Source organism: Oncorhynchus tshawytscha, linkage group LG19, assembly GCF_018296145.1.
Source record: "Oncorhynchus tshawytscha isolate Ot180627B linkage group LG19, Otsh_v2.0, whole genome shotgun sequence".
Lineage (NCBI taxonomy): Eukaryota > Metazoa > Chordata > Actinopteri > Salmoniformes > Salmonidae > Oncorhynchus > Oncorhynchus tshawytscha.
The window spans coordinates 17178732-17198731 of NC_056447.1; the positions used below are offsets into that span (position 1 = coordinate 17178732).

Genomic DNA, 20000 nt, shown 5'->3' on the forward strand with positions numbered 1-20000 from the left:
CACACACACACACACACACATCCCCATACACACACACACACACACATCCCCATACACACACACACACACACATCCCCATACACACACACACACACACATACACACATCCACACCCACACACACACACACACACACACATCCCCATACACACACACACACACACATCCCCATACACACACACACACACACACACCCTTTTACGTTTACACAGACAAGGACACTAACCCCGGACTGATTTTAGATAAGCAAACAAAACCGAGATTATACTATTTAACTACTATTTAAATATGAATAGTCAACAAAGGACGATTTACAATATATTTGCACATTCATGCTCTCTGATCCAGAACTAGCTCCGTCATGTGTTTAATCCACGCTCCACAATATAACCTTATGAATGGAATAGTGTCCATACCAACAGCTTGAGGTATGAAACGGCATTATAATGTCCATACCAACAGCTTGAGGTGTGAAATGGCATTATAATGTCCATACCAACAGCTTGAGGTGTGAAATGGCATTATAATGTCCATACCAACAGCTTGAGGTATGAAACGGCATTATAATGTCCATACCAACAGCTTGAGGTATGAAACGGCATTATAATGTCCATACCAACAGCTTGAGGTATGAAACGGCATTATAATGTCCATACCAACAGCTTGAGGTATGAAACAGTATTATAATGTCCATACCAACAGCTTGAGGTATGAAACAGCATTATAATGTCCATACCAACAGCTTGAGGTGTACTAAAGTGATTGAGTGAGTTAAAAACAGACCTCTACTGTGGCAAAGCAACAGCCTAGTTAACCAGTCTGAATTCTTCTCTCACTATTTAAGGTTTAGCATTCAGACTGGTTTAACTAGGCTTGGTTGCCTAGCCACCACAGACCCTCATTCTCTCTCTCTCTCTCTCTCAATCACTGTATTGGACCACCAAGTTTGTGTGTGTATATGAGCAGTTCTAGATGGAACATTCCAGAGTTCTAGATGGAACATTCCAGAGTTCTAGATGGAACATTCCAGAGTTCTAGATGGATGGTCCCTACGTAGCCGATATGTCACCTATCTCTGGGCATTCTGTTTGCTAATCTCTCTCTGTACTATACAGTAGTCTACACATGATGCATGGCTAGCTGTGGATGATAGTCCTTTGACTCGCAAACACACGCACACACACACACACACACACACCACTCAAACACACACTCACCACTCACACACCAACGCACCTGATTGGCCTGATAGCGTCCTCTGGCTTGGCAACAGAATTACACTTCACTCACTTTTCTATCCAGCCCTCCTTTCCCCCTCCTCTCTCCATCCTCCCCCCGTTCCCTCGCCAAGAACCTATGAAATCGCTCCATTCCACTGGACTGGGATGCAATATTAATATTGTAAGAATTACAGTAACCTACAATTCCCCGAGCTGAAACTCCCGAGTCGAGGGCAGTTTTATGGTCAGAGTATGCTAATCTGAGGTTCAGACGAGGAGATTGGGATTGGTTGGGGGTGGTGAAGTGGGGGTGGTGGTGGGGTGGGGGTGGGGGTGTTCACTAGGGGATGGAGCTTCTCCTTGTCTGGGGGGGGGAAATATCACAATGGAATCTGCTTGAGTACTAGTAGTATCTCTTTAAAAAAAAAATCATTGGAAAATGGTAGTTCAGTTCTCCTCTCCTTTCGTGTGCTAAAATCCCTCACCATATTTAACATTTTTTTCACATTTTGTTTATTTATCCATTGTTTGTGCTTTTAATATTTCGGTACTCCCCTACTGCTCTTAGTATGTTTGGGTACTCCCCTACTGCTCTTAGTATGTTTGTTTGGGTACTCCCCTACTGCTCTTAGTATGTTTGGGTACTCCCTACTGCTCTTAGTATGTTTGGGTACTCCCCTACTGCTCTTAGTATGTTTGGGTACTCCCCTACTGCTCTTAGTATGTTTGGGTACTCCCTGCTAGTATGTTTGGGTACTGCTCTTAGTATGTTTGGGTACTCCCTACTGCTCTTAGTATGTTTGGGTACTGCTCTTAGTATGTTTGGGTACTCTCCTACTGCTCTTAGTATGTTTGGGTACTCCCCTACTGCTCTTAGTATGTTTGGGTACTCCCCTACTGCTCTTAGTATGTTTGGGTACTCTCCTACTGCTCTTAGTATGTTTGGGTACTCCCCTACTGCTCTTAGTATGTTTGGGTACTCCCCTACTGCTCTTAGTATGTTTGGATACTCCCCTACTGCTCTTAGTATGTTTGGATACTCCCCTACTGCTCTTAGTATGTTTGGGTACTCCCCTACTGCTCTTAGTATGTTTGGGTACTCTCCTACTGCTCTTAGTATGTTTGGGTACTCCCCTCCTACTGCTCTTAGTATGTTTGGGTACTCCCCTACTGCTCTTAGTATGTTTGGATACTCCCCTATTGCTCTTAGTATGTTTGGGTACTCCCCTACTGCTCTTAGTATGTTTGGATACTCCCCTACTGCTCTTAGTATGTTTGGATACTCCCCTACTGCTCTTAGTATGTTTGGATACTCCCCTATTGCTCTTAGTATGTTTGGGTACTCCCCTACTGCTCTTAGTATGTTTGGGTACTCCCCTACTGCTCTTAGTATGTTTGGGTACTCCCCTACTGCTCTTAGTATGTTTGGGTACTCCCCTACTGTCTTTAACATTTTCTAATTGGGTCTCCTGTGTTTTTTAAACCAAATGTTCCATTGACTTTAATCCTCCACTGTCCAAGTGTATCTCTCTCCCTCTTTCTCTCTCCTCATATCATTGTGACCATGCCATCAGTTGTTATAATGTAATGTTATTGTAATGTTTTGCTGTTATTCATGTAACTGCTGTGGAATCTACTCCTGCTCTGGCAATCTTCTCCATATAACCAATAACCCTTCCTCCTCCTCCACCTGACGAATCCTCCATTTTATCAACCATCCCTCCCCCTTATCCCCTACCTACCTATTCATCAACTATCCCTTCCTCTCCCTCCCTGTCCCACCCCTCCCTCACTGTCTCCTCTCCCCTCCTCCATCCCTCCATCCACCCCTCCCTCTCTGCAGGACTTCTGGCAGGTATGGGGCGTGTCCCGAGCAGCATGTGTGTGTGTGTTTGAACCAAGGCCTGATCTGATAACTGTGTACTCTGTTCACTGTACCTTCCTCCATCTCTCTCTCCTTCTAATTCCTCCCTCCCTACTCTCTACCTCCAGCTCTCTCCTTCTAATTCCTCCCTCCCTACTCTCTACCTCCAGCTCTCTCTCCTTCTAATTCCTCCCTCCATACTCTCTACCTCCAGCTCTCTCTCCTTCTAATTCCTCCCTCCCTACTCTCTACCTCCAGCTCTCTCTCCTTCTAATTCCTCCCTCCATACTCTCTACCTCCAGCTCTCTCTCCTTCTAATTCCTCCCTCCCTACTCTCCAACTCCCTCCATCTCTCTCTACCTCTACTCCACTCTCCCCTGGAGATCTTCCATATATACACTACCAGTCAAACGTTTTAGAACACCTACTCATTCAAGGGTTTTTCTTTTTTTACTATTTTCTACATTGTAGATTAATAGTGAGGACATTACAACTATGAAATAACACATGGGATCATGTAGTAACCAAAAAGGTATTAAACAAATCAAAATATATTTGATATTCTTGTAAGTAGCCACCCTTTGCCTTGATGACAGCTTTGCACACTCTTGGCGTTCTCTCAACCAGCTTCACCTGGAATGCTTTTCCAACAGTCTTGAAAGAGTTCTCACATATGCTGAGCACTTGCTGGCTGCTTTTCCTTCACTCTGTGATCCAACTCATCCCAAACCATCTCAATTTGGTTGAGGTCGGGTGATTGTGGAGGCCAGGTCATCTGATGCAGCACTCAATCACTCTCCTTCTTGTTCAAATAGCTCTTACACAACCTGGAGGTGTGTTGGGTCATTTTCCTGTTTAAAAACCAATGATAGACCCACTAAGCGCAAACCAGATGGGATGGCTTATCACTGCAGAATGGTGTGGTAGCCATGCTGGTTAAGCGTGCCTTGAATTCTAAATAAAACACAGTGTCACCAGCAAAAGCGCCCTACACCATAACACCTCCTCCTCCATGCTTCACGGTGGGAAATACACATGCGGAGATCATCCGTTCACTAATGTCCATTGCTCGTGTTTCTTGGCCCAAGCAAGTCTATTCTTATTGGTGTCCTTGAGTAGTGGTTTCTTTACAGCAATTCGACCATGGAGGCCTGATTCACGCAGTCTCCAATGAACCGTTGATGTGTCTGTTACTTGAACTCTGTGAAGCATTTATTTGGGCTGCAATCTGAGGCTGTAATGAAATTATCCTCTGCAGCAGAGTTAACTCTGGGTCTTCCTTTCCTGTGGCGGTCCTCATGAGAGCCAGTTTCATCATAGCGCTTGATGGTTTTTGCGACTGTACTTGAAGAAACTTTCAAAGTTCTTGAAATGTTCCGGATTGATTGACCTTCGTGTCTTAAAGTAATGATGGACTGTTTGTTTATTGGAGCTGTTCTTGCCATAATATGGACTTGGTCTTTTACCAAATAGGGTTGTCTTCTGTATACCACCCCTACCCTGTCACAACACAACTGATTGGCTGGAACGCATTAAGAACGAAAGACATTCCACAAATGAACTTTTTAACAAGGTACACCTGTTAACTGAAATGCATTCCAGGTGACTACCTCGTGAAGCTGGTTGAGAGGATGCCAAGAGTGTGCAAAGCTATCATGAAGGAAAAGGGTGGCTACTTAGAAGAATCTCAAATATAAAATATATTTTGATAGAACCTTTTTGGGGGGGGGGTTACTACATGATTCCATATGTGTTATTTCATAGTTTTGATGTCTTCACTATTATTCTACAATGTAGAAAATAGTAAAAATCAAGAAAAACCCTGTAATGAGTAGATGTTCTAAAACTTTTGACCGGTAGTGTAGTTGTCAGTGGGGAGGAAAAACACACTAGAAGTTTCTCTGGTCAAGTTGTATTGCATCTCAACTTCAGCAGAGTGTAAAGTGCTTAACCAAAGTCACGGGTTGTGTCCCCAAAAGGGACCCTATTCCCTCTTAAGTGCACTACTTTTGCCCAGAGCCCATTTTAGGGAATAGGGTGCAATTTGGGACTACGGCCTCACCACAACCCCAGCAGGATAGAACACTGGCCAAGCACCAAATAGTGCATTAAACATGGATCTATTTCCATCAGGAATCATTGGAATGGTAATACAAAACCCTCCACAACTGACTCTTGGCACTGTGGATGTCAGAGTTGGATAGGTTTAGTGATCAACGGAAAGTCGGCCTAGTATGGTTTAAGATATAGAGAAACAGACGGAAGGACTGGGGCATAAAATACTGGGCCATCATCTTCTGCACCAGTACAACAGGGATGGATGGAGGGTGCTTGTGTGTGTACACATACACCAAGTCATATCACACACACACCTGCTGCTGCCTGTCTCTTTAGTGGCTCTTTGTGTTTGAATCTAGATGACGGTCTACCCTCCCTGTTGCTCTAGGGGTTGAGCCACCCTCCCTGTTGCTCTAGGGGTTGAGCCACCCTCCCTGTTGCTCTAGGGGTTGAGCCACCCTCCCTGTTGCTCTAGGGGTTGAGCCACCCTCCCTGTTGCTCTAGGGGTTGAGCCACCCTCCCTGTTGCTCTAGGGGTTGAGCCACCCTCCCTGTTGCTCTAGGGGTTGAGCCACCCTCCCTGTTGCTCTAGGGGTTGAGCCACCCTCCCTGTTGCTCTAGGGGTTGAGCCACCCTCCCTGTTGCTCTAGGGGTTGAGCCACCCTCCCTGTTGCTCTAGGGGTTGAGCCACCCTCCCTGTTGCTCTAGGGGTTGAGCCACCCTCCCTGTTGCTCTAGGGGTTGAGCACCCTCCCTGTTGCTCTAGGGGTTGAGCACCTCCCTGTTGCTCTAGGGGTTGCCACCCTCCCTGTTGCTCTAGGGGTTGAGCCACCCTCCCTGTTGCTCTAGGGGTTGAGCCACCCTCCCTGTTGCTCTAGGGGTTGAGCCACCCTCCCTGTTGCTCTAGGGGTGAGCCACCCTCCCTGTTGCTCTAGGGGTTGAGCCACCCTCCCTGTTGCTCTAGGGGTTGAGCCACCCCCCCTGTTGATCTAGGGGTTGAGCCACCCTCCCTGTTGCTCTAGGGGTTGAGCCACCCTCCCTGTTGCTCTAGGGGTTGGTACAGGTTTAGTTACCCTCCCTGTTGCCAGAGGATTAGATACAGGATCTACCTGCTAGGTGACCTTTAAACAGCAGGGATGTGCCTTGTTTAACCTGTAGCACGGTGAGACACACCAAGACCCAGAGATATGGAGCATGAGCAGGAACAAGGATGTCTGAGACCTAGCAGGAAGGGAGGCTAGTGAGGCAGTACACACAGCCCTGTCCAGTGGAGGTCTGAGACCTAGCAGGAAGGGAGGGTAGTGAGGCAGTACACACAGCCCTGTCCAGTGGATGTCTGAGACCTAGCAGGAAGGGAGGGTAGTGAGGCAGTACACACAGCCCTGTCCAGTGGATGTCTGAGACCTAGCAGGAAGGGAGGGTAGTGAGGCAGTACACACAGCCCTGTCCAGTGGAGGTCTGAGACCTAGCAGGAAGGGAGGGTAGTGAGGCAGTACACACAGCCCTGTCCAGTGGAGGTCTGAGACCTAGCAGGAAGGGAGGGTAGTGAGGCAGTACACACAGCCCTGTCCAGTGGATGTCTGAGACCTAGCAGGAAGGGAGGGTAGTGAGGCAGTACACACAGCCCTGTCCAGTGGAGGTCTGAGACCTAGCAGGAAGGGAGGGTAGTGAGGCAGTACACACAGCCCTGTCCAGTGGAGGTCTGAGACCTAGCAGGAAGGGAGGGTAGTGAGGCAGTACACACAGCCCTGTCCAGTGGAGGTCTGAGACCTAGCAGGAAGGGAGGGTAGTGAGGCAGTACACACAGCCCTGTCCAGTGGAGGTCTGAGACCTAGCAGGAAGGGAGGGTAGTGAGGCAGTACACACAGCCCTGTCCAGTGGAGGTCTGAGACCTAGCAGGAAGGGAGGGTAGTGAGGCAGTACACACAGCCCTGTCCAGTGGAGGTCTGAGACCTAGCAGGAAGGGAGGGTAGTGAGGCAGTACACACAGCCCTGTCCAGTGGAGGTCTGAGACCTAGCAGGAAGGGAGGGTAGTGAGGCAGTACACACAGCCCTGTCCAGTGGAGGTCTGAGACCTAGCAGGAAGGGAGGGTAGTGAGGCAGTACACACAGCCCTGTCCAGTGGAGGTCTGAGACCTAGCAGGAAGGGAGGGTAGTGAGGCAGTACACACAGCAGCCTGTCACAGCCCTGTCCAGTGGAGGTCTGAGACCTAGCAGGAAGGGAGGGTAGTGAGGCAGTACACACAGCCCTGTCCAGTGGAGGTCTGAGACCTAGCAGGAAGGGAGGGTAGTGAGGCAGTACACACAGCCCTGTCCAGTGGAGGTCTGAGACCTAGCAGGAAGGGAGGGTAGTGAGGCAGTACACACAGCCCTGTCCAGTGGAGGTCTGAGACCTAGCAGGAAGGGAGGGTAGTGAGGCAGGGTGGAGGTCTGAGACCTGCAGGAAGGGAGGGTAGTGAGGCAGTACACACAGCCCTGTCCAGTGGAGGTCTGAGACCTAGCAGGAAGGGAGGGTAGTGAGGCAGTACACACAGCCCTGTCCAGTGGAGGTCTGAGACCTAGCAGGAAGGGAGGGTAGTGAGGCAGTACACACAGCCCTGTCCAGTGGAGGTCTGAGACCTAGCAGGAAGGGAGGGTAGTGAGGCAGTACACACAGCCCTGTCCAGTGGAGGTCTGAGACCTAGCAGGAAGGGAGGGTTGAGGCAGTCACACAGCCCTGTCCAGTGGAGGTCTGAGACCTAGCAGGAAGGGTGGGTTTGAGGCAGTACACACAGCCCTGTCCAGTGGAGGTCTGAGACCTAGCAGGAAGGGAGGGTGTGAGGCAGTCACACAGCCCTGTCCAGTGGAGGTCTGAGACCTAGCAGGAAGGGAAGTGAGGCAGTACACACAGCCCTGTCCAGTGGATGTCTGAGACCTGCAGGAAGGGAGGGTAGTGAGGCAGAAAGCCCTGTCCAGTGGAGGTCTGAGACCTAGCAGGAAGGGAGGGTGCTGAATGACACACAGCCCTGTCCAGTGGAGGTCTGAGACCTAGCAGGAAGGGAGGGTAGTGAGGCAGTACACACAGCCCTGTCCAGTGGAGGTCTGAGACCTCAGGAAGGGAGGGTAGTGAGGCAGTACACACAGCCCTGTCCAGTGGAGGTCTGAGACCTAGCAGGAAGGGAGGCTAGTGAGGCAGTCACACAGCCCTGTCCAGTGGAGGTCTGAGACCTAGCAGGAAGGGGAGGGTAGTGAGGCAGTCACACAGCCCTGTCCAGTGGAGGTCTGAGACCTAGCAGGAAGGGAGGGTAGTGAGGCAGTCACAGCCCTGTCCAGTGGAGGTCTGAGACCTCAGGAAGGGAGGGTAGTGAGGCAGTCACACAGCCCTGTCCAGTGGAGGTCTGAGACCTAGCAGGAAGGGAGGGTAGTGAGGCAGTCACACAGCCCTGTCCAGTGGAGGTCTGAGACCTAGCAGGAAGGGAGGGTAGTGAGGCAGTACACACAGCCCTGTCCAGTGGAGGTCTGAGACCTCAGGAAGGGAGGCTATGAGGCAGTCCACAGCCCTGTCCAGTGGAGGTCTGAGACCTAGCAGGAAGGGAGGGTTGAGGCAGTACCACAGCCCTGTCCAGTGGAGGTCTGAGACCTAGCAGGAAGGGAGGGTAGTGAGGCAGTCACAGCCCTGTCCAGTGGATGTCTGAGACCTAGCAGGAAGGGAGGGTAGTGAGGCAGTACACACAGCCCTGTCCAGTGGAGGTCTGAGACCTAGCAGGAAGGGAGGGTAGTGAGGCAGTACACAGCCCTGTCCAGTGGATGTCTGAGACCAGCAGGAAGGGAGGGTTGAGGCAGTACACACAGCCCTGTCCAGTGGAGGTCTGAGACCTAGCAGGAAGGGAGGGTAGTGAGGCAGTACACACAGCCCTGTCCAGTGGAGGTCTGAGACCTAGCAGGAAGGGAGGGTAGTGAGGCAGTACACACAGCCCTGTCCAGTGGAGGTCTGAGACCTAGCAGGAAGGGAGGGTAGTGAGGCAGTCTGCCCTGTCCAGTGGAGGTCTGACCTAGCAGGAAGGGAGGCTAGTGAGGCAGTACACACAGCTCTGTCCAGTGGAGGTCTGAGACCTAGCAGGAAGGGAGGGTAGTGAGGCAGTACACACAGCCCTGTCCAGTGGAGGTCTGAGACCTAGCAGGAAGGGAGGGTAGTGAGGCAGTACACACAGCCCTGTCCAGTGGAGGTCTGAGACCTAGCAGGAAGGGAGGGTAGTGAGGCAGTACACACAGCCCTGTCCAGTGGAGATCTGTGTGTAGATCTTTTCAGGGAGAATGAAACACCCTGCAACAATATGGGTCAGGGTCTGGTGCCAAGGCATGGATTACTTCACCTGCTCGTGTGTGTGTGTGTGTGTGATTTGTGGTGTGTATGTGTGTGTGTCCAACGTGTGTGTTGTGTGTGTGTGTGTGTGTGTGTGTTTTGTGTGTGTGTGTGTGTGTGTGTGTGTGTGTGTGTTTGATCAACCACACAGGACCATGTTAGATCAAGTGTGTCACAACAAAGTATTTGAAGAGGACAAACGTCAACACTTGCCAACTGAGATGCAATAAGAAACTTCTACTCTGTTAGTGCTGAATGACAACCGTCCTGTTCCCCTGTTTATGTCTCTCCCTCTCTTTACTCTTTCACTCCCTCTTTCACTCTCTCCCTTCACCCCTTCCTCTGCTTCCATCTTCCTCTTCTCTGTCACTCTCTCCCTTCACCCCTTCCTCTGCTTCCATCTTCCTCTTCTCTGTCACTCTCTCCCTTCACCCCTCCTCTATGCTTCCATCTTCCTCTTCTCTGTCACCCTCTCGCTCTCTCCAGCCTTGTCCAATGCTTTGGCGCTGCTGTAGCTCTTTCCCAGCATGCTCTGCTCCTTGCCTGTGTCTGAAGGGGAGACCGTACTGTATGTAGAGCGGCACGGGTCTGCAGGTTATAGCTCCCCCTCTCTGCAGCCGGCATGGTGGCACCACAGGGTGATCTAAACCCAGGAAATGAATCATCTCTCCATTTGCTGGATGGCTTCTTATGGCCCTGGTCCAATACTTTTACTGGGTTGGGTAAACAAAGCTACTAGAATCTTGCTTTCACCTACCCTCTAGTGTTCGGTCAGTGATTTATGGTTGTATCCCAATTCTCCAACGTTCTTTTGAAAGTGTACACTTGTGCTTTTAAATCCAAAGCTACTTCGTACTTTCACCAAGCCACTAGTGTTAGATCAATGATACCTCAAAAAGGAAGGGGGCATTTTTCCAGCCTTGGAACAGAGCCCAGAACAAAGAATTAGAATGAGTAGAATGTTCTAGCCATTCTACTCATTCTATGTCTTTGGCCCATTGAAACCCCTTTCTTCTATTGATAGAATCCCAGCACTAGAATGATTCTATTGATAGAATCCCAGCACTAGAATGATAGAATCCCAGCACTAGAATGATAGAATCCCAGCACTAGAATGATTCTATTGATAGTCCCAGCACTAGAATGATAGAATCCCAGCACTAGAATGATAGAATCCCAGCACTAGAATGATTCTATTGATAGAATCCCAGCACTAGAATGATTCTATTGATAGAATCCCAGCACTAGAATGATTCTATTGATAGAATCCCAGCACTAGAATGATTCTATTGATAGAATCCCAGCACTAGAATGATTCTATTGATTGAGTCCCAGCACTAGAATGATAGAATCCCAGCACTAGAATGATTCTATTGATTGAGTCCCAGCACTAGAATGATAGAATCCCAGCACTAGAATGATTCTATTGATTGAGTCCCAGCACTAGAATGATAGAATCCCAGCACTAGAATGATTCTATTGATTGAATCCCAGCACTAGAATGATTCTATTGATTGAGTCCCAGCACTAGAATGATAGAATCCCAGCACGAATGATTCTATTGATTGAATCCCAGCACTAGAATGATTCTATTGATTGAATCCCAGCACTAGAATGATTCTATTGATTGAATCCCAGCACTAGAATGATTCTATTGATTGAATCCCAGCACTAGAATGATTCTATTGATTGAATCCCAGCACTAGAATAATTCTATTCGATTGATAAAACACACCACCTGTGGCCTTTATCGCTCTGTGATGCCACGGCAACCACTATCTGTCATGTGACTGGTTGCGACGCCTGTCACTCACAAAGGAATGCTGACGGGGCTGCTGCCATGGAAACAAACATGCCTGTTGTCTTGTCGTCACACAAGTTCTTAGTTGTTATAGCTACTGACTTTTATTCTGTTTCAGCGGCTGGAACAAACCTTCCAAGGACAGTTGTGTATGAGCCTCCCTCCTCCTTTCTCGCTCTCTTTCTCTCTCCCTCACTAGCTCTGACTTTGTTGTTCTTTCTCACACACACACACACACACACACACACACACACACACACACACACACACACACACACACACACACACACAGAGGTTGGGCTGGTGTGATTTGACTGCACACCTGGTTATCTACTCCTACAGCTGTTGATCCTTAGTGACCATAATTGTTAATTGAACGTCGGTAGCAACACACACCATTTCTCTGAGATTCATTCATCTTTACATGTGGTTGCCTTCTCTCTCTCTCTCTCTCTGAATATTTATGTCTAGAGGTTATTAGCAGCACACCTGCTCTGCCAGTCAATCCTCTGGAGACCTGGCTGGTGTTTAGTAGAGTACTATCTAATCATATCTGTACTTGCCCCCCCCAAAAAAGAACCTTCCAGAAGGACAACCATCTCTGCAGCACTCCACCAATCAGACCTTTATGGTAGAGTGAACAGACGGAATCCACTCCTCAGTGAAAGGCACATAACAGCCCGCTTGGAGTTTTACTAAAGGCACCTAAAGACTCTCAGACCATGAGAAACAAGATTCTTTGGTCTGATGAAACTAAGATTGAACTCTTTGTTCTGAATGCCAAGTGTCACGTCTGGAGGAAACCTGGTACCATCCCTACGGTGAAGCGTGGTGGCAGGATCATGCTGTGGGGATGTTTTTCATCGGCAGGGACAGGGAGACGAGTCCGGATAGAGGGAAAAATCAATGGTGCAAAGTACAGATGAACGGAGCAATGAGATCCTTGATGAAAACCTGCTCCAGAGCACTCAGGACCTCAGACTGGGGCAAAGGTTCACCTTCCAGCAGGACATCGACCCTAAACACACAGCCAAGACAATGCAGGAGTGGCTTCGGGACAAGTTTGTGAATTTCTTTGAGTGGCCCAGCCAGAGCCCGAACAGGAACCCAATCTAACATCTCTGGAGAGACCTGAAAATAGCTGTGCAGCAACGCTCCCCATCCAACCTGACAGAGCTTTAGAGGATCTGCAGAGAAGAATGGGAGGAACTCCCCCAAATATAGGTGTGCCAAGCTTGTAGCGTCATACCAAAGGAGACTCGAAGCTGTAAGCACTGCCAAAGGTGCTTCAACGAAGTACTGAATAAATGATCTGAATACTTATGTAAATTATATATATATATTTTTTTTTATACATTTGCAAACATTTCTAAAAACCTGTTTTTGCTTTGTTAAGTGGTATTGTGTGTAGATTTAATCCATTTTAGAATAAGGCTGTAAGGTAACAACATTTGGACAAAGTCAAGGGGTCTAAATACCTTCCGAATGCACTGTAGGTCTCTCTTTCTCTGTCTGGACTGACCTGCCTGTGGTAAATGAGACTTCAAGCCTCAGTAGCATATGTCACAAGCTGCTAGTTCTGATATTACAATCAGCCAATGAGGTCAATTTAAATCTGTAATGTCAGAACTAGCAGCTTGTGATTGGCTTTCTTTCCCTGGGCCTCCCTTCAATCAGCCAAGCAGGTCACTTTTTAAAATTTTTATTCTCTCTGTTTATTTCACCTCTCTAAAGGATCTCTTATCCCGTAGCTGCCTCACATGACCCCGTAGCTGCCTCACATGACCCCGTAGCTGCCTCACATGACCCCGTAGCTGCCTCACATGACCCCGTAGCTGACCCCCGTAGCTGCCTCACATGACCCCGTAGCTGCCTCACATGACCCCGTAGCTGCCTCACATGACCCCGGCCTCAGACCCCGTAGCGGCCTCACATGACCCCGTAGCGGCCTCACATGACCCCGTACATGACCCCGTAGCGGCCTCACATGACCCCGTAGCGGCCTCACATGACCCCGTAGCGGCCTCACATGACCCCATGACCCCGTAGCACAGGGAACCAGCCCACACAGACAGACAGGGCAGCTGCACAAAGACGCCGAACTACACAGTTAAAATACATTTCCATATCTGAGGCTTTTCTCGGTGTCTCTCTCTCTGTCTCTCTCTCACGCACCCAAACAGGATGTGGACACCTGCTCATCCAACATCTCATTCAAAAAATCATAAGCATTAATATGGAGTTGGTCCCCCCCCCTTTGCTGCTGTAACAGCCTCCACTCTTCTGGGAAGGCTTTCCACTAGATGTTGGAACATTGCTGCTGCTGGGAAGGCTTTCCACTAGATGTTGGAACAGCCTCAGCCTCCACTCTTCTGGGAAGGCTTCCACTAGATGTTGGAACATTGCTGCTGTAACAGCCTCCACTCTTCTGGGAAGGCTTTCTACTAGATGTTGGAACATTGCTGCTATAACAGCCTCCACTCTTCTGGGAAGGCTTTCCACTAGATGTTGGAACATTGCTGCTATAACAGCCTCCACTCTTCTGGGAAGGCTTTCCACTAGATGTTGGAACATTGCTGCTATAACAGCCTCCACTCTTCTGGGAAGGCTTTCCACTAGATGTTGGAACATTGCTGCTGTAACAGCCTTCTGGGACGGCTTTCCACTCCAGCCAATGCTTTTTTCGCATTTCGCACGGTGATCTTAGGCTTGTGTGCTGCTGCTCAGCCACGGAAACACATTTCATGAAAATCTAGACAAAGTTATTGTGCTGACGTTGCTTCCAGAGGCAGTTTGGAACTCGGGTAGTGAGTGTTGCAACCGAGGACAGGTGTTTTTTTTAACGAGCTTCAGCACTAGCCGGTCCCGTTCTTTTTGAGCTTGTGTGGCCTACCACTTACCGACTGAGCCGTTGTTGCTCCTAGGCGTTTCCACTTCACAATAACAACACTTACAGTTGACCGGGTGGCAGCTCTAGCAGGGCCGAACTGACTTGTTGGAAAGGTGGAATCCTATGACGGTGCCATGTTGAAAGTCAGTTGAAGGCCATTCTACTGCCAGTGTTTGTCTATGGAGATTGCATGGCTGTGTGCTCAATTTTATACACCTGTCAGCAATGGGCGTGTATGAAATAGACGGATCCACTAATCTGAAGGGGTGTCCACACACTTTTGTGTATATATAGTGTATGTCTCTCTCCACACCACTTCTTTACACTCTCTCTCTCTCTCTCTCTCTCTCTCGCTCTCTCTCAGCTGCGGTGTTGGACAGGGCAGATAGTTGATCGTCATTAATGTGTTACAGTTACTACAGTGCATTAAAGAGGACCAGGCCCATACTGCCACGGGTCCCTCACCCCAGAACCAGGCTCCACACATGCGGTTGTTTTGTACTAGTTTTCTGATGTGAAGTCCACATAGTATAACACACATTGTGAAAGAGATTGTGCCGCCTGTCAACGCAGCATCGTAATCAGAGGTTCTCCTCTGATGTAGCTGTGCAAGTGGTTTAATAACCAGCTGTGTTTGGAAGTGTTGACGAGAACACAGTTGAACGCAGCGGCGCCCCCTGGTGCCTAGCAGTGTTCATTGACAGGAGCTGACCTTGTGGGTGGACACTGACAGGGGGGATCAACTATTTTCAGACTAGATTCAATCTGTTTTCGTTACAACCCCCTGTGTTGTTTTTTTGGACAGGTCTGCTTTGAGCTCACGTTGGGACAGGGAATGGGACTTCTCTGACGAGGCACTTTGTTGTTGATTGGAAACTGAGAACTTCAAACTATGAATGTTTTTGTAGGAGTATTTTTAGAAAGCACCCGGAGGTATCCAACCAGGATACATGTAGTATCTATATCTATCACAAAGCTCTGTTGTTGGCTGTACTGCGCAGACTGATCTGGGATCAGGGAATAGTTGGCTGTATAGTAGTAGTTGGCTGTACTGTACAGACTGATCTGTGATCAGGGAATAGACTACACACAACTCTCCACTTTTAATGGCCATTTGAACTGGATATTTCACAAAACAGCAGCGCTGCTGTTTTAACTTGCATCCAAGTGAACTGAGTTGAAAGATTTGAATCTTTCTGCATGCAGCCCTCTGGCTGTACTGTGGTTATTCAGTCCAGTGACTTTGGCTCAAACCGTTGCTTAGTTAGACTCTGGGAGTTCAGTTGAGTTTCGGCCTAGTTTGGTTCCCTGGAAAGCCACTCGAGTGAAATAAGTTGAGAGATTTAGATTAATGCACGCATCTGGCTGTTTTTCAGATCTAGTCAGAGTTCACTGGAGTGTTGGGCTAGTAGTTGACTTCAGCAGGACTGCTAGCCTGGCTGGACTGCTAGCTAGCGTGGCTGGACTGCTAGCTAGCGTGGCTGGACTGCTAGCTACCCTGGCTGGACTGCTAGCTACCCTGGCTGGACTGCTAGCTAGCCTGGCTGGACTGCTTGCTAGCCTGGCTGGACTGCTAGGGATCATCTCTCATATGTTGGTGTAAAATAGTCTGACCAGGCTTTTACCCTAACCTACAGAGTTGTCTCTCTCTCGGTCTCCCTGTGGCCTACCCTACCCTGGCCCAAGCTCTGATTTGTCTTTCTGCCTGAGCTGAACACACAAACACACACACAGTGCTTGAGGAATAACCACACAGTGCACTTGACTCGAGCCTGCAGGGCCTCTCATAGCGTGACAGAGACTGACACACACACAGGGGGAGGCAGTACTTACTTAATTAACTCCAGCACTGCAGTAATTAGGATTTACACTCCAATTGAAGATCCTGGTTGTTTCTCAAATGGATCCCATTCCTTAGATAAGTGCACTACTTTTGACCTGAGACCTATAGGCCCTGCTCTAAAGTAGTGCACTAAATAGGGAGTAGGGTTCCGTTGGGGATGCAGACTAGAGCAGAAGGTTATTAACTCGGACCCTCTGAGTGTTATTTATAGAAATACAACCGCTAGAGTTTATCCAAGATGATTCTGGTTTAGCTGGGGAGAAAACGGTCTCACAAGCACATTCAGCTGAGCCTAAATCAACACAGATTACGCTTCGTATTATTACAGAAATTCACACGAGCCTGTTTTTTAAAAATCAATAACACCGAGAGGGAGTCCGAAGTGGAATGCTATTCTTTATATAGTGCACGATGTTCCACCAGGGGCTCTGTGGTTTACTGGGCCCCTGTGGTTTAATCGGGGGCCCTGTGGTTCACAGCATATCAAGTCTGTCATCTGACAGAGAGAGGGAGATGGATTTAAGGGAGATGGAAGGATAGGGAGAGACTGAGTAAAGTCTCCGGGGAGGGAGATGAGTAGATTTGTAATTCTACTTTATTTGTACTGTTCACTACTTTATTGTACTGTAAATGATTGTACTGTGCTTTACTTTGATGTGCACTACTTTATTGTACTGTACTCTGTTATGTACTGTAATGTATTATACTCTACTGTACTTTATCATAATGTACTCTACATTAGTGTGTGTGCGTGTGAGCACAGGTTATTTGCCAAAGGCCCACATGTCCAATCTGTCAACTGGTACCATTCACTCCAAACACAAGTCAAAGCCCCCCACTATGCACTCATCTACAGTGGTACCACACCTACAGACAACACAAACAATCACCAGCTGGCTTTCCTGTCTCTCTCTGTCCTCCCTTGTTCCTCCCCTCCTTGGGTTCTCTCTCCATTTCAGCCGTAGTGCTGGATATAAAATATTCCCCTCTCGCTTCTCTTCTTTCTCTGTCTCTGGCATCATCCTCCTCCTCCTCTCTCTCTCTCCCACTCCTTCCCCTTTTTGTAAATATGTAAAACTTCAATAATGTTACTGTGGAAACCATATTTGCTATATTTACACCCGTGACCGATATATTGTCCCCTATATTTACACCCGTGACAGATATATTGTCCCCTATATTTACACCCGTGACAGATATATTGTCCCCTATATTTACACCCGTGACAGATATATTGTCCCCTATATTTACACCCGTGACAGATATATTGTCCCCTATATTTACACCCGTGACAGATATATTGTCCCCTATATTTACACCCGTGACAGATATATTGTCCCCTATATTTACACCCGTGACAGATATATTGTCCCCTATATTTACACCCGTGACAGATATATTGTCCCCTATATTTACACCCGTGACAGATATATTGTCCCCTATATTTACACCCGTGACAGATATATTGTCCCCTATATTTACACCCGTGACAGATATATTGTCCCCTATATTTACACCCGTGACAGATATATTGTCCCCTATATTTACACCCGTGACAGATATATTGTCCCCTATATTTACACCCGTGACAGATATATTGTCCCCTATATTTACACCCGTGACAGATATATTGTCCCCTATATTTACACCCGCGACATATATATTGTCCCCTATATTTACACCCGTGACAGATATATATTGTCCCCTATATTTACACCCGCGACATATATATTTATATATATATATATGGTCCGCTATATTTACACCCGCGATATATATATATATGGTCCGCTATATTTACACCCGCGACAGATATATTGTCCCCTATATTTACACCCGTGACAGATATATGGTCCGTGGTCAAAAGGAGTTGACTAAATAAAGGGAATTAAAGTTCCATTTGGGACAGAACTATTATGAGTCCAGATGACTCGTGTTACAGGATGACTCATGTGTTACTAGTGTTACAAGATGCTCCTGGCCTGTGTCCCAACTGGCCCCCTATTCCCTTTACAGTTATGGGGGCCCATATATAGGGTATAGGGAACAGGGTGCTATTTGGGACAGCCTAGGTCTGTTTGGGTAAGGGCACTATGTACTTAATGTGTCTGTTTGACTTTATACCAGAGCCAAGGTGTGTCCCTTGTGAAGAGTCAGGGTGGAGTGTTTTAACCTCTCCTCCCTCTCTTCTCTCTCTCCTCCCTCTCTTCTCTCTCTCCTCCCTCTCTTCTCTCTCTCCTCCCTCTCTTCTCTCTCTCTCTCATCCCTCTCTTCTCTGCTCTCTCTCCTCTCCCTCCTCTCCTCTCTCTCTTCTCTCTCTCCTGGACTCTTCTATCAGACGGAGGTAACTCCTGTGGTGGGTCTGGTCTCAGCCAGTCCTTGACCTGACCCAGATTTCTGCATGCTCTATATAGAGTAGTCTGGTGACACACTGTACTCGTTCTCTCCCACTGTGATCTCTGTGCTGTAATGGACTCTCACCGTGATCTCCCACTGTGATCTCTGTGCTGTAATGGACTCTCACCGTGATCTCCCACTGTGATGTTTCTGCATGTTACAACATCACTGTTTTAATTTCACTTTTATTAATGTCCTTTTCCTCTGTAGTTTTCCTCTGTCTGTGAGAGAGTCTATGGTCTGAATAACCAGACCCAGATAAAGCCTAGATCAAACATGTTCGATAATATGCAATTTAATTACCTTTTTTATTTTATTTTTGAGTTTAGGACTAGGCTTAATCTGAGATTCTCCCACAGTGTGAATACCGTGCGTGCGTGCGTGTGCGTGTGCGTGCGTGTGCGTGTGTGTGTGTGTGTGTGTGTGTGTGTGTGTGTGTGTGTGTGTGTACGCTGAGTGTACAAAACATAAGGAACACCTTCCAAAAAATGTTGTTGCACCCCCTTATTGCCCTCAGAACAGCCTCAATAGGTCGGGACATGGACTCTACGAGGTGTTGAAGGGATGCTGGTCCATGTTGACACAGGGATGCTGGCCCATGTTGACTCCAATGCTTCCCACAGTTGTGTCAAATTGGCTGGGTGTCTTTTGGGTGGTGGACCGTTCTTCATAAACACAGGAAACTGTTCAGCGTGAAAAACCCAGCAGCGTTGCAGTTCTTGACACACTCAAACCGGTGACACCCTGCACCTACTACCATAACCCTGTTTAAAGGCACTTAAATATTTTTATCTTGCCCATTCACCCTCTGAATGGCACACACACACAACCCATGTTTTAAGGCTTAAAAATCCTTCTTTAACCCGTCTCCTCCTCCTTCATCGTCAATGATTTGAAGTCGATTTAACGAGTGACATCAATAAGGGATCATAGCTTTTACCTGGTCAGTCGGTCATTGAAAGGGTTCCTAATGTTTTGTCCACTCTGTGTCTAATAGGACACTTGTTGAGGTGTGTGTGTGTGTGTGTGAGAGAGAGAGAGAGAGAGAGAGACCTCGTTTCTCTATTTGATGTCTGCGTTATTATACCACTGTTTAGGATCAGTTTATATTGTATTGTGCTGACTAACTTTGATTCCTCACTGCTCCCTCTGCCTGGATGTGTGACATGTATGTAGCACTTGCATGGTTGTTTTCACTGTCGTTAGCATTGTGTTAGAGCATTGTGTTAGAGCATTGTGTTACCGCATTGTGCTAGTTAGCGCATTTTTGTGCTAGTTAGCGCATTTTTGTGCTAGTTAGCGCATTTTTGTGCTAGTTAGCGCATTGCGTGCTAATCCTTACTGTATATTAGTGTGTTTGTGTGTGCTTGAAGGGGATCTCCATCATGTCACACAGTGAGGAGCCTCTCCAGTCTTGATTAGTAGTGGTATGCTGCAACCCAAGCCTGGGAGGTTCCCCTTGCTCACACGGAACGTAACTAGTGTGTGCATCTCGCTCTTCTTTCTCTCTCTCTCTTCCTGATGAGTAGAAGATTTCCCAGGAGAGGGAGAAGTTTGCGGATGAGGACAGTATCTTCTTCACACTGGG

The 20000-nt window shown here is 47.8% G+C and overlaps 1 protein-coding gene and 1 long non-coding RNA gene across 13 annotated transcripts in view; both read left to right on the forward strand.

Moving 5' to 3' along the window:
* The window catches only part of micu1 (mitochondrial calcium uptake 1), a 121534-nt gene that overhangs the window by 62705 nt on the left and 38829 nt on the right, over positions 1-20000 (forward strand). For 2 of the 11 annotated variants that reach the window (XM_042301387.1, XM_042301391.1), the window contains 3 exons: positions 3063-3074; positions 18354-18371; positions 19942-20000. The exon at positions 19942-20000 is cut by the window's right edge and continues 56 nt beyond it. In XM_042301387.1, the coding sequence (XP_042157321.1) occupies positions 3063-3074; positions 18354-18371; positions 19942-20000 (89 nt within the window). The remainder of the gene's footprint in view (positions 1-3062; positions 3075-18353; positions 18372-19941) is intronic. The other 9 variants (XM_042301388.1, XM_042301394.1, XM_042301389.1 and 6 more) reach the window with 5 other exon arrangements.
* LOC121840054 lies at positions 6078-8229 on the forward strand. Of its 2 annotated transcripts, XR_006079343.1 has the most exons (4): positions 6078-7266; positions 7341-7523; positions 7628-7810; positions 8158-8229. It is a non-coding gene; the product is annotated as an uncharacterized LOC121840054 (long non-coding RNA). The 2 variants fall into 2 exon arrangements; XR_006079342.1 differs by lacking the exon at positions 8158-8229 and having other exon boundaries at positions 6079-7266; positions 7628-7830.